At 55.1% G+C, this 14369-nt stretch overlaps 1 protein-coding gene across 1 annotated transcript; it reads left to right on the forward strand.

Annotated features, from left to right (window-relative positions):
- Nucleotides 1-857: 857 nt before the first annotated feature.
- Nucleotides 858-13910, forward strand: LOC310917944 (neuroblastoma suppressor of tumorigenicity 1-like). Its single transcript, XM_083876585.1, has 4 exons — nucleotides 858-965; nucleotides 10835-11029; nucleotides 11236-11347; nucleotides 12501-13910. Exons 1-4 carry the CDS (start codon nucleotides 943-945, stop codon nucleotides 12753-12755), a joined length of 585 nt encoding a protein of 194 aa, XP_083732711.1. The 5' UTR covers nucleotides 858-942; the 3' UTR covers nucleotides 12756-13910.
- Nucleotides 13911-14369: the final 459 nt, after the last annotated feature.

A 14369-nucleotide genomic window follows, 5' to 3' on the forward strand; every position in this document is an offset into this window, starting at 1 on the left:
CAAAACCCAGCCAAGCCTGGCAGGTATCTTTTGATTTGGGTAGTGTTTAATCTGGGGGACTCTTTAGATTAATTGTGCCTTAACAGAAACAGAGCCCTTCGGTCTCCAGCAATTATCCTATCTGAAAGATAGCCTGAATGGGGCTTCACTTTTTTTTTTTTTTTTTTTTTTTTTTTTTTTTTTTTTTTTTTTTTTTTTTTTTTTTTTTTTTTTTTTTTTTTTTTTTTTTTTTTTTATGGGAAAATTAAGTTTTATTAATGGGAAAGAGGGCAAGAAAAAAGAAATAGAAAAAGAGGATAAAGAGGAAGGGAGAAGAAAGGAAAACCAAAAGAGAAAACTATCATCCCTAGTGGTGGAGAACTTTCCCAAAGTCTTTTCTGCAGCCAGGACTCTGCCCCACGGACTCTATCACGAATTACGTTTAAATAAGAGTCGTTGGCGTTCAGTGAGCCCAATCCAGACAGTTTATGCCACTGCAGGAGCAAGTGCTGGGACATTCCCTTTAGGCTCTCCTGGCCGAAGCCCCCTCGTTTTGTGCCCGGGCGATTCCAGCGGGCTCTCCCCGTTAGCTCGAACACTTTGCCGGGGGTTCCACGGCCCAGGCCGGTGGGCGAGCTCCGTGCCCGGGTTGTCGGGGCTCCGGCTGTCTCTGCTCTCCTCTCCTCGGGGCTGCGCGGGGCTCTCGGTGCGCCCGGCGGGGCGGGCGGGCGCTGCCGCCGCCGCTCCCTCCTCCCGCCGGCCGTCCCTCCCTCCTTTCCCCTCCTCTCCCTTCCCAGCCCGATTGTGCAATCGCGAGCGGCGGGGCCGGCGGCACCGCCCGGAGCCGGCACCGGGGGGAGGGAGGCGGCAGCTCCCGCCCGCCCCGCGCCTCCCTCCGTGGCCGCCCCGCCGCGCCGGGGATGCGGCAGCCGCCGGGCACCGCTGGGCCCCGGACCCCATGGGATGCGCCCGCCGTCGCCTGGCTGGTGAGTAGCCCTGGCTTTGTGTGCCCCCCGCACCCCCGCCCCGAACCTGCTGCTTTTCCCCCGCACCAGATTTTCCGTCTCTTTTCCTCTCTCGTTTCTCTTCTCCCCCCGCCGCCGGTGATGGATGGCCGGGAGGATGAGGATGTTGTCACGGGCAGAAATAGGTTGCAGATGAGGCAGGCTTTGGGGGGATCTGCTCTGCGATCGTTAAACTATTTCCACCGCCGCTTTAGCTCAGACAGAATAAAAGCCTGGGAGCCGGGGAGCCGCGCTGTGTCGGTCGCACATCTGTGGTACAGAGTCCTTCCCTCCTTCCCTTCTTCCCATCCCTGTCGGGGTTTGAAACAAAAAGTGCCGAGGGAAGAACGGGAACGTTCAGTATCGATTAACCACACCACCAGCGGACGCGGGGTGGTTCAACGATCATAAAAGAAAGACGTTTTCCCGATGGCAAGGCAGTAAACTTTTGTTCCTTGAAAAGTTCATCCCGGGGATTAATTTACATCCTTGTTTCATGGAAATACTTTGGGCACTTACTGTAAAGCTTATATCCAATATATCCCTACCTATTTTTTGAACCCCAACATAGCATTTCAGTTTGTCTCAGTATTTGCAGCAATTTTTATTTGTTCTATACAACATTTTAAGATCAGAAGGGATTTCTCTTTTTCTCTGGTAGGTGTTTTGGGAACAGAATATGCTTTAGCTGGCTTTCAGGCTGCATTAAAGTTGATCTGGACAATCCCTTATTGCCTACTAACATTTCTCTTACGAGGGCACCAGCTAGTTCTGCTCCATTCCACAATCTAACTTTTACATACAGGATTAACCCCAACAAATTAAAAATTCAGCCTGTGTGAAGCGCTCGTGGATTTAGGACACCGTAGCTTTTCCATTCGGGTTTTTTCTTGGGAAAAATCTGCACCCTGCTGAAACAAGTGGGAAAGATCCTAGTGATAGAAAGAGACACAGATTTTCCCTTGTATTTTTAGCCGAAGAACTCGGTGCCCTCTTTGCAATGTCCAGCCAGCCAAAAATCAGCTCCATACATCGGGCACTTCTGCCTTTTGAAGGCAGTCTCCCATCTCATAAAAGGCTGCTTGCCTCAAATTTGCAAACCACAGGATGGGAAATGGAATTTGCCTTCAGTATAAAAATCCCAAGTGTTTGCAAACAGCCCTGAGAAGAATCCGGGCTCTTGGCGTGACCTCTCTGTGCTGAATTCCAGCCTGGGGAGTTTGTGGTCTCACAAAAAGGGCAAACGAGCGAAGTCTTCCCCAGTGCCCGGCCTTCTTTCGGGGAGCAAGGAAAACAGTTGAGCTGGAGGGAGTTTTGGGTGCTCTGGAGGTGCAGGATTGGGCCCTGAGCCAAAGTGCTTCTCGAGGAGCCTTGAAGACCTGCCCGTGTTGGAGTGACTTTGCTTGTTCCGTGCGCTGGCATTGCCGAGGGCGGATTGAGCTGGTGCAGCCATGGGAAACCTGCCCGAGGAGCAGAGGAAACTCCTGGGCAGTTATTCCTGCCCAAGCTCCACGCTGTTCCCATTAAAGCTTTAGCAGTTCCTCTGCCAGATCCCATATCCGACCACGGGGCAGGCAGAGCCAGGTTCTTGCTCCGTCCTCGGGTCTTGCTCCTGCTCTTTTTGTTTTGAAGTCTGCTGGAGAAAAACACCCGGGCTTGGAGATCGCCTGTGACAAAGCAAGGAGCAGAGTAACAGGGGTCCAGCACGGCTGAGGGCAAAGAAACTTCACACCCGCTCAAATCAGACTCTTAAAACCCCAAACAGCTGACAAAATTGTCCTTCTGGGGGAGTTCTGGAGTGGGAGGGAGGGGTGGTCTGTCCTCTGTTAGCCCTGGCAGGGCTGTGCTTGCTGTTCCCCAGACCTTTGTTTCCCGTGCAGGGCTGTTTAGGGAGGGAGGGCCGTGGGGGCCAGGGCTTTCCTGGACATAAATTAGCACCGAGGGTGGGAAGGGAACAGCCCAGCACCCATCCCAGCAGTTGTGGAGCTGGGCTGGGCTGCTGCCCCCATTCCAGCCAGGATCACAGCCCTGTGGAGCTGAGCCTTGGAAATGGCACCAGGATGGAGCCCGTGCTCGGGTCACTCTTAGATGTGGTTTAAGCCTTAGGTGACCTGTCCAGAGGGGGAAGAGAGTGCTGTTTGAGTCACAGTGTGATTTCTTTGTGGGCCCAATCCTGCAGTTTTAGGAGAAACTGTCTAAAAGTCAAGTGTGAGGTCAGCCCTGGTAGCGACTGAAAATCCCAGCTGGGCCATGAGCTGTTACATTACCTCCAAACCCCTCTGGCCTTGCACTTCCATGTGTTTGTCTGCTTTTGGTCAGTGCCATGGGTAAATAACACACATTGGGTTTATGCTATCAGAACTGAGGAGGCTGGTGTGGTGTAAAGCAGAAACTAAAAGAGGGCGAAACCTCTTCAAAACCACATCAGGTCACTGAATTTCTGCTGCTGTGACCAAGATATGGCCTGAACGGGTATAAAGGGAGAGGGGGACAGCAGGGAGGATCCTGAAAGATCCACAGCTCCATCCACAAGCTCTTTTCTCCTTTCCTCTTTCCCCTTCTTGCTCCAGCAGCTGGGAACCTGATCCTGCAGGCGCAACCCCGCTGCGTTGGGTTTTTATGCAAGTTTGGTAATGAATGAGCGAGGCAGGCGAAAGCCAGAGTGGTTGGCATCCCAGACAGCTCCCCTCGCTGCCTGCAGGAATTAAAAAAATCATCATCCTGGTGGCCACTCTGCGCTGGAACTGGTTTTATCTGGTTCCAGTTAGGCTTGTTTTGAGTAAGACAAGCGGTGCCAGATTCTGATCTCATTTGCACCAGTGGAATCATTCGGAGGAGCCGGTCCCAGTTTACCTCACTCTAAGTGGAAGCAGAACGGGCCCTGCAGGGAGCAGCTCTCCCCGGGGCCGTGCCCGGTGCCTGCCTGCGGCTCTGACCGGGGAAAGGCCGGCGGCCCTTCCCAGGGCTTTACTGCCCAACAAGGAGGGGAGAGCTGTGGCTTTGGCCGCACAGGGAACGGCAGTGCCCGAGCTCCAGCAGGGCCAGGTGCTCCGGGGAGGTGCTCAGGCTCCCCACGCTGGTGCTGTGCTGGAGGAGGAGATGGTCCTTCCCTTCACTGGGTGGGAAACTGCTGCTCGCAGGGCTGAGGGACAGCGCTGGAGAGAGCAGCAAAATCCCTGTTATCTGTGGGATTTTCAAAGGAGCTGTTGGACACCCACCACCCTCCTGCACGTCCTGATGCCCTCAGCCCCAGGCCGGCTGTGTGTGGCTGTGTGTGGCTGTGTGTGGCTGTGTGGGGCTGTGTGGGGCCATGTGGAGCTGTGTGGGGCCGTGTGGGGCCGTGTGGGGCTGTGTGGGGATGTGTGGGGATGTGTGTGGCTGTGTGGGACTGTGTGGGGCCATGTGGAGCTGTGTGGGGCCGTGTGGGGCCGTGTGGGGATGTGTGGGGATGTGTGGGGCCGTGTGGGGCTGTGTGGGGCCGTATGGGCTGTGTGGGCTATGTGGGGCTGTGTGGGGCCGTGTGAGGAGGTGTGGGGCCGGTGGGGCCGTGTGTGGCTGTGTGGGGCTGTATGGGGCTGTGTGGGGCTATGTGGGGCTGTGTGGGGCTGTGTGGGGCCGTGTGGGGCCGTGTGAGGAGGTGTGGGGCCGGTGGGGCTGTGTGGGGCTGTGTGGGGCCGTGTGGGGCCGTGTGAGGAGGTGTGGGGCCGGTGGGGCTGTGTGGGGCTATGTGGGGCCGTGTGGGGCTCTGTGGGGCTGTATGGGGTTGTGTGGGGCTCTGTGGGGCCGTGTGGGGCCGTGTGGGGCGGTATAGGGCTGTGTGGGGCCGTGTGGGGCGGTATAGGGCTGTGTGGGGCCATGTGGGGCGGTGTGGGGCGGTATAGGGCTGTGTGGGACTGTGTGGGAAACACCAGCTCGGGGAGAGCAGGAGGCGGCCGGGCCCCGCTCAGGCCCGGGCTTGTGAGGGAGGCCTGGGGCTGAAACGCTGCTCCCAGCTGTGCTGGGAAGTGCCGGGTGCTCACATCAGCTGCACCGGCTCCGACCCAGCGCTGAGAACGCTCCAGCCACAGCTCCAGACGGATCCTGCCCTGTGCAGGGCTTGGGCATAGCTGGACCCTTCCCTCTGCCCGGGGAGCTGAGGCTCCTTGGTCTGCTGCTCCCCAGAGCTGCTCCAGCCTCATCCCGGGCTTGTTCTCCAGCTCTCCACAAAGCTGATCTGGTCCCAGGCTCGTTCTCCAGCTCCCCACAAAGCTGATCTGGTCCCAGGCTCATTTTCCAGCTCCCCACAAAGCTGATCCTTGCTCCCATCCCACTCGTCCTGCTGCTCTTGGGGGCTGCAGAGCCCCCCGTGCTGTGAGAAGAGGGAGAGTGGAGGTGTGGGGCCAGGATTTGTTCCTGAGCTTTGGGTTGATGCATTTTCCTGGCTGTGATTGTTGTTAATGCTGAAGAAATTGAGCAATTGAAATAAATTACCAGAAACTGTTTATATGACTCTTGCTTCTTCTACAGGCCATTAGTGTGTCCCTTTTCTAGTAGAGCTCCTTCAGGACCCCATCCTAAGCCTAAGTCCAGAGCTTTTCAATGACTTTTGTAGGTAAAGCAGCTTGGATTTTTTTTTTTTTTTTTCCAGCTGCAAAAAATGAGTTTCCCAAGTGCTCAGTGCATGGTCGAGAAGCCAGATTAAAACTCTCAGTGCACCAACATCTTTTGACATTCTGGCCAACATGGGGAGGGCAGAGGGTTTAAAAATGCTGCACGGCTTTTCTTCATTTCTGCTTTATTTGTGTGACTTGCCCAACCATGCTTGAGTGGAAATTAATATGTTACAGAAAGGGAAGCTCTAACATCTGCTTCTGAAAGGAGCAGACACAGCCAGGTCCACAGTGAGAAACGACACAGCTTTTGCTCCTTTATCAAAAAGTTCTTGGGATGGATTCTTGTGGTTGTTAAATATCAAATGTCTTCCTGTGGTAGTTCCCTGTTTATTTTTTTGTAATTTCTCCCCAGATTTTGCAGCTCAGCGAAGCAAGACTGGAGCTCTGAGCTAGGGAGAGATTTCTGTGCTCAGTTAAGCACTCTTGTGTCCTGCTGTCCTGAAGAATTCCCTCCAGACACTCTCAGTGCAGAGTTCTCTTCCCTCTCCCCTGCCCATATCAATCAGATTATTTTGGGCTGTTACAGTCACTACAGTAAGGGTCCCCAAAATTGTAAAGTTTTAGCTAAATGCAAATTTCAAAAAGGGGGAAGTATTTAATAAGAACAGGTATTAAATAACATCTGTTGTTTTGATAGATGTTTTTCAATACACAGTCACTTCAGTTTTTTGCAGCTGAGATTTACGCTTTTCCTTTTAATAATGCTGGCTTATAAGTTGTTTTGTTCCATGTAAGCAAATATTGTTTGAGTTTCCTAAGAGCCAATCCCCAGTGGTTCTCAGAAGTGACAGACCTAATCCCCTGATTAGCCTGAGGAGAGCTGTGCCCTGGATCTTTCTGGGATGTTTCTTTCCAGTTGCCACCAAGCAGATGCTTTGCATCCTTTTAGGTGCCTAAATAATAATTTTGCTTTCAGCATTTCCTGCAGTGAGGTCTCCCCTGGCCACCTGCACACACAGCAGTGATCCCACAGGAGCGAGTCCTTGCAGAGCTCCCTCCCCTCCCCTGCAGCGCCATGTCCTGGTGTGACTCCCCCACACGCTGTCCCCACCTGGCTCCCACCTGCCCTGTGCCTTCCCCCAGCACCTTCCCCCCAGGAATGTGGGGCAAGGGCTGCTGGCAGCCAGCCCTCCCTCCTGCCCTGGCAGCTGCTTCTCTCCGAGGGAGTCTGGTGCTCCAAACACCTCCCTGTGCTTTCCACACTCCCTGCACCCATCAGCTCACTCAGTGCTCCCCGTCCCTGCTCTTGCAACCAGGGAAACTGAGGCATGGAGCATCTTGGGGCCCTCCTCTGCTCCATGTGGCAGGTCTTGTCAGCCAAACAGCACAAATAACACACAAAGTGATGTGACTTCTGTCTGACACCAGCCTGGGGTCACTCCTGGTGTCTTGGCCCAGTGAAGGCAGGGCCTGGCTGGATCCCTCAGGAAGGACAGCCCTGTGTCCAGGGAGGCAGCACAGGGGAGGGGATCCCAGACCGGGAGCCAAAACCTTCACCTTGTCCATCTCTGCTGAGATCCGGTGTGTCACAAAGGGCCTGGATCCCTGGGGAGCAGCATGGAGTGGGCCCTGTTTCTGTGTTCCCAGGCTGGGAGCCTTGGCCAAGTGATGCTTATAAAGCTTTGGGGGTTCTTGTCTCTCAGAGCCTGCGGTGCCTCGTGTGTGGCCGTGAGCACAATCTACCTGTGTTTGTGGTTCTCTGTATTTGGCAGAATCGCAAGATCCTGGATAAGAAAAGTATCTATAAACACATTAAACAACTTGTGAAACATTCCCCATGTCCACCTGCAAGCTTGTCTTGTGTTATGGTGTAAACTTCCCACTGGAAAAAGAGGGTAAAACTGATTAGATCTGTTTTATTTTCCTCCAGAAGTGTTTGGTTTCCAAATGTCTGGGAACAGCTGTGGTCTGGATGGTGGGAATGTGGCCTCCGAGGTAATTCCAGTGATTGTCCTCTGGCCCATGGAATGATGGAGATTTTCCCAGCTGCTCCCAGGTGTTGGTGTTATCCTGCTGGAGGGACTCCTGAGAGTGCTGGGACTGCTGGGATGGGAGGAAGGAGCTCTTCTAGGTGACACAAAACATCTGAGGTGGTACCAGAAGGTCTCCACACCGGGAAGCTGAGCTGTCCTGTTCTCCCAGGGGTGCTGGGGTGGTGCCCCAAGACCCACCTGCCCCTCAGCCCCTGGGGCACGGGCTGGAAAAGGGCTCCGGAGCCGCTCACCACGAGGCTGCAGCTGTGCCTGCGCCGAGCAGTTGTTTGTGTCGGGAGCAGGGATGTGCCAGGTTCAGGGGCTGAGTCATTTATTTCCCAAACGCTGCCGGAGGGATGGCGAGGAAGCTGCCATGCGGCTCCCTGCAGAGGCAGCGGGGGGAGACCCTCACGGGCCGGTGGCTCTGCCGGAACTGAGCTGAACTTTCTGCTTGAAGAGCTTTGACTAGCGGGGAAAAAAATGTGCCTCGGTGCAGGGAAGAGAAAGAAGCCCCTGTGTGCCGGGAAGTGGCTGCTCCCGCCGGGTCAGCCGGGGAACACACTTGTTCCTTTCGGGCTGCAACGTGTAATTTAGCTTGTCACGGAGGAATGTGCTCAATGCCTTTATTTAATCGGGAGTTTGCAAACCTGCTCGGGTGCCTCGTCTTCCTTTTTCCCTTCCCTTCCCAGCCGGGGGGGAGAAGGAACACGGTGCTTTTGTCTCGGTCGCTGTGGCTGTTGTCGGATGAATGGTGTTGGTGGCAGCTCTGCTCGCATGACTGGTTTGAGCTATGGACACGCTGCTCCCAGCCCCGGCTCCCTCCCAAACTCAGCTGCATCAGATGTTTTCCTAGGCACTGGCATAAACCTTGTTACTTATTAGAAAAGTAGCCCTGCGGGTTCCAGGACATTCCTGGGAGAAGGAAAACACCATGTGCTGTGGATGTGTTGTGTTCAGGGCAGGGGGGGGATAGCAGTGCTGGGCACCAGGGTGTCCTGAGGAATTGGGGACACTTGGAATTGCTCCAGCCCCAAGGGGTGCCTGGTTCCCCTGCTGGGGGTACCCAGTTCCCCACTCCTCCACCACCCCTTGCAAAGGGGCCTGTGGGGCCCTGGTTACAAACACACCCCTGCTCAGGAAAGGAGAAGGCTTCAGCACATGTTTAAGTGCTTTCCTGAACCCAGGCCAGGTCCTGTGCTTTAGCAGAGCACATCCTCACTCATCTTCCTCACGGGATGCTGGAGAGGATCCCTCATGCCTCTGGCAGTGGGTCTGCTCTGAGCAGCAGAAACACCCCTGTGGAACTCCTCCCTCCAGGAACACAGATCCCAGGAAACAGGATAGGAATGTTTGCCTCTTTGCAGCTGGGCAGAGATGCACAGAAACCTGGAAAAACCCCACCTTCCTTAGGAAAGAAGGAAATTGCTCTCTAATCAGGCATGTGGAAGTGAACTTGTGTGCTGACTCCAGAGGAATTTGGGCTGTTCCCCGGGGGGTTGTGATTGCTCTTTGGGTCACATCCCAGCTCTGATCTCGGACTTGCCTTTGGGAGCAGGATTCCTCAGGACAGAGCTCCTGGCATTTGAGGAATGATGATGGTGATGCTTGTTTTGGAAAGCAAACCAAGTATGTGTGAGTCTGTGTGTACAACTTAACCATGTTCTTCCTTCAGAAATTGCAGAATTCCCCTACTGAAATGGAAATAAACCTCAGGCACAAGAGTCCTCTTCAAGACAGATGTATTTAACCCACAACTCTCATTAGAGGCAGTGCAAGCTCAGGAGCTAAAATCCTCTGCATATCTCCAGCCAACACCTGCAAATATCTCCTTTGTGCAGGTATTTTGTCCCACCAGGGACTCTTGGGATTCACATCCCACAAGTGCTGGGAGGATTACAAAGCCAGGGCTTTGCAGGTGTTGCTGCATTATATTATTGTGGTTCTGCATCATCAGAAAATGAGGAAATTTAGCAGACACCCCCCAAGATTCCTCCAGAGATCCCGTGAATGAGGATTCTCTTTTCTGTGTGCCACGGGATGGAAGAATCTCGTCTGTCTCTTGATTCAGATCCAGGAGGTTGAGCTCAGTGGAGGGATAACAGGGCAAAATCCCATAACGACCTTAAATCCTTGAGTGCTTAGAGGGACGTTTCAATCATTTAGATAAATCTGATGGTCCTGCAGCCCAGGGGATGGGGATGAGGACTCTGGAGGAAACAGGGCATTTTTACTCTCCTTCCCAGCAAGTGTTAGAGGGCTGGGCCCAGGAGCCATGGGAATCAACAAGAGTCTTTCCAGTGTGGGCTGTGGATCGTCGTCTGGTTAAATAAATAGAAGGAAATAACAAATAACATGGTTCTAACAAATATTTTCGGAAGTATAAATGCCTTTCACCATCCAAACCCCACACAGGAAAAAATTTCCCCGTTTCTGTGCTGCTTTTCCATCTGCCTTTCCCCAGCGACTTGGGAGTGTTAATTCAGGCACCTTGGCTGGAGAGCAGAGCAAGGAAACCTTGTGGGGATTTCTCGGGGGTGGGGAGTGTCCTCCAGACTGACCACCTCTGTGAGCGAGGTTTGTCCTTGTGACAAGAACCCCCCTCCTTGTCTGCAGCCCCAGTTCCCGTCCTCGGAATAACCCTTTGCAGACTTGGAGCGGCTCTGTACAAATAAACCTTGTATTGTTCTTTCCTGCGGGTTTCCAGCCTCTGGGCTGAGGTTTCCACGTGTCCCTTCGTGCTGCTGCCTTGCAGCGACACCTGCTGCGCGCTCCCAGGAGGAGAGGGGACCCGGCAAGGCTGGCAAGGTGGGAGAAAAGGAATTGAAGAGCTTGTTCCTCTCCTCAAATAAAAACATTTCTGTGCTGTGGGACTTCTCCACCCTGGCTCGACTCCGGTGGCGGTGACACTTTTGGTTTGCAAACTTCTCCCAGCCCAGCTCTGGGTGGGAAATGAGGAGAAGCCTGCTGTTGTTGCAGGCATGGAGCTTGGGAGAGGTAACACAGGTATCTGACTGGCCCAGAGCTTGTGTGGAAGAGGAGAGAGGCAGAGGAGCACATCCCACTCCACAGGCAGTGCTCTGGGAGCTGTCCTGGCCTGGGCAGGGGCTGTGGAGGGGGATGTGGGGATGGACCCACGCTTGTAGCAACCAAGAACTCCCACAGGGCAGGAGAAAGGGGCTGCTTGGCCAGTTTTCATTGCTGCTAACGTTCTTCTCTCTGTGTCCAGGTGTAGGACTTTGGCAGAGCTGGCCATGATGTTATGGTTCGTGGTGGGGGCCCTGTTCCCAGCCCTGCTCCTGGCTGCTCCTCCACCCATAAACAAACTCGCCCTTTTCCCGGACAAGAGCGCTTGGTGCGAGGCCAAGAACATCACCCAGATCGTGGGGCACAGCGGCTGCGAGTCCAAATCCATCCAGAACAGGTACAGATCCACCCTCAGCCCAGGGCTGGAGGCAGCTGGTGGCACTGAAGTGGCTCTGGGGCACTGGAGTGGCTCTGAGGACTGTGGCTTGCACAAGAAGCCAGGCACAGTGTCCTGCCTCTGTCTCAGGGAAAGGTCAAATCTCTGCCTTTGCTGGGAAGAGCAGCACCTCCCCTAAGCCCTCACCCCTCCTGCTGTCTTTGCAGGGCCTGTCTGGGACAGTGTTTCAGCTACAGTGTCCCCAACACCTTCCCCCAGTCCACAGAGTCCCTGGTCCACTGCGACTCCTGCATGCCAGCCCAGTCCATGTGGGAAATCGTGAGTATCCTGCTCTGCTCCATGGGGCCTCAGCTCTGCTCTGACTGCAGGGCCTGTCCTTCTCCTTCTTTGGGCTTTTCCCACTCACAGTTTCCTTCCAGGCCATCTCTCAGGTGACTGTACCATGTCTTGAGATGCCTGGGTGGAAGGAGATGCTGGAAGCTCTCCTGAATGATCCATTATCCCTCTATATGCAGAACCATTCCCTGTTATTCCCTGCATTATTTATCCTTATGCTTATCCACATGCCTGCTCTCTCCACTGTTCCCTTTTTCAACTGCTCCTCCTTGGGAGATTTGGCTGTGTTTGATATCCAGAACTTATTCCCACAGGCAGTCATCCTCAGCCCTCACAGTTCTGTGTCACCTCTGATCCTGGCAGAGCCATAAACTTAGGTCCAGGAGGAGCCCAGAGCCCCTGGGGAATTGGCTCTGTTCTCTGCCTCACTTTCAGCTCACATTTGAGAGGGTTTAGTCCAAATTACCCAGGTGCCTGGCATCACCCCTTGTGGGTGACCTTTGCTGTCACACTAAAATTCCAGTGCCAGCAGTGCCTGGGAGCTGTGTCCTGCTGGAGCTGGTGCTGAAAGGAGGGGGGGCGGGGTTGATCTCTTCTGCCATGTCTCGTCTGAAAGGAGGAGAGGAAATGGCCTCAAGCTGCATCAAGGGAGGTTCAGATTAGATATAAGAAAAAAAATCACTGAAAGGGTGGTCAGGCTTTGGAAAAAGTTCCTCAAGGAGGTGGTGGAGTCCCTGTCCCTTGGAGGTGTCCAAGGAACAACTGGTTGTGGCACTCAGTGCTCTGGGCTGGGTGACAAGGTGGGCATGGGTCATAGGTTGGATTTGATGGTTTTGAAGGTTTTTTCCAATCTTGATTCCATGGTTTAGAGGTGACCATGGTGGTGCTGGGTTGATGGTTTGACTTGATGAGCTTGAAGGTCTCTTCCAGCCTTGATGATTTTCCCTGAGTGTCTGGAATGAGACATTCCCAGAGAACTCCCACCTTGCAGACTGATGGGGGGGTTGTTTCTGTGGATAGAAACTCATCACATCTGGCCTAAAACACCCCAAATCTGCAGGGTCTGGGGCAGGTCACACCTCCCTCCAGGGGAGCCTGAGCACTGACCCCGCTGTGTCCTTGTCCCGCTGCCCAGGTGACACTGGACTGCCCAGGCAACGAGGAGATCCCCAGGGTGGACAAGCTGGTGGAGAAGATCCTGCACTGCAGCTGCCAGGCTTGTGGCAAGGAGCCCAGCCACGAGGGAGCCCTGTTCAACGTGTACCTGAACGCCGAGGAGAACATGCCCCACGAGGGGCCCGCGCCCCACCACTACCCCCACCACCAGCAGGAGCTGGAGGAGCCGCCGGCCTCCAGCCACCACCACCACGAGGAGGAGGGCGAGGAGTGACCCAGACTGTCCTGGCAGGGCTGTGCAAGGGCCGGGGCCGGGCTTTGGGGAGGGAGGGGGGTGCTGGAGTCTTTCCTGTCCATTCGCTGCCCTCGGACGTTCTGAGGCGCAGGCAGGGCTGAGGCTGGAGCTGCAGGCTGAGACACCAGGGCTTGGCCTTTCCTGATGCAAAACTACTTGCACATAATAATGATAATATATTGAGAGGAGTGGCACGAGGGGCTGTGGCTGAGGGCAGGGGCTGGGCCAGGCTCCCAGGGCTCTCTGCAGGCTCCCAGCCCTGGGGGGAGCCCTCTGAGTTCTGCTGGGTTTTCCTCACTCCCAGCATGGGGGAAGAAGGGAAGCAGCTTCTCCAGAGTCCCATGAGGGATGCACATCTCTCCTGGGGTGGTGGGATCAGCAGCTCCCCTTCTGCCTCCTCTCTCCCTGCCTGCTCACAAGGGCTCAGTGTGGGCATGCTCCTGGCACCCACTGGATCTTGTCCAACCCTTTGTATCAGGAGGATCTTGGGGAGGGTTTTTCCCCAGAATTTGCCTCTGGGGATTGGGAGCTGTGGTGGTGACAACCCTTACCTTGCTGTCCCCAGGGCCCCACATTGCTCCCTGGGGACAGATTGTGAGCACTGGGGCTTCACGTTTTGGGGCTGCAGGGGAAGGCCAAGAGCTGGGGGGGGGGTTCCACCCCTGGCCCCCCTCTCCCTGCTGCACTTTCATGGTGGTGGAGGGAGAAGGGGGCTGAGGCTGGAACGTGCCTGTGCAGGGAGTGCTCGGGCAGGGCTGGAGGTGGCCACGGCCTCTGCTGCCCCTCTCTCTCTGTTGTATAAAGCTGATTCCTTGGCATTGTCCTGACAAGAGCTTCCAGAGCTTGTAATCGATGCCTCCCCCTCCTTTTGACAAGTTTTGGGTTTTGTTTTTTTTTTCTTAAATAAATTAGTTCTGATTTCCACTGCTCAGTGCTCTGATGCCTGTCTGGTTTTTGGCAGTGCTGACACCAGGACACCAGCCAGGACCCAGCCGGACTGGAGGGTCCAGGGCAGGGGACAGCCCGTGCTTCCCACAGCTTTCTGCTGCATTCCAGCTGGGAGGAGGAGGACAGAGAGCTGCTGGAAGGAAAACAGAGCCCGAATCCTGAGCGTATGGGCCGCATGTGGCCCGGGGAGCCGCACGGAGAGCCTGCACGGCAGCTGTGGCCGGGCGCGGTGGGTCCCACTTGTGTGGGATTCCTGTGGGATTCCTGTGGGACCGCCGGGATCACGCCACCTCCTCCGGCGCTGTGGCCACTAGGTGACAGTCTTGGTCCGGCCTGTGCCTGGGCAGCCACATCCTCACGGCCCCGGGATGCGCTGGAAGGAGAACTCGGCCAGGACCGGACATCCCCCAGCGGGGAGAAGGGGCTGAGCACCTCGGCTGGAACCGGCGGGCTCTTCCCAGGGGTGTTTGGGGCAGGCATTCCCTGGGCAGGGCAGTGCCCGTGCAAACCTCTGCTCCCACTGATGCCCGGGCAGCGTGGATGTGCCCTCAGGAATGATCAGTGATGCTCCTTGGTCTGAGCCTGACCCTGGGGAAGGTCCATCAGCTCCCGGAGGAGCTTTTTGGCCAATAGACACTTCTCACT

This window comes from Zosterops lateralis, assembly GCF_965231275.1.
Source record: "Zosterops lateralis genome assembly, chromosome: 22".
Lineage (NCBI taxonomy): Eukaryota > Metazoa > Chordata > Aves > Passeriformes > Zosteropidae > Zosterops > Zosterops lateralis.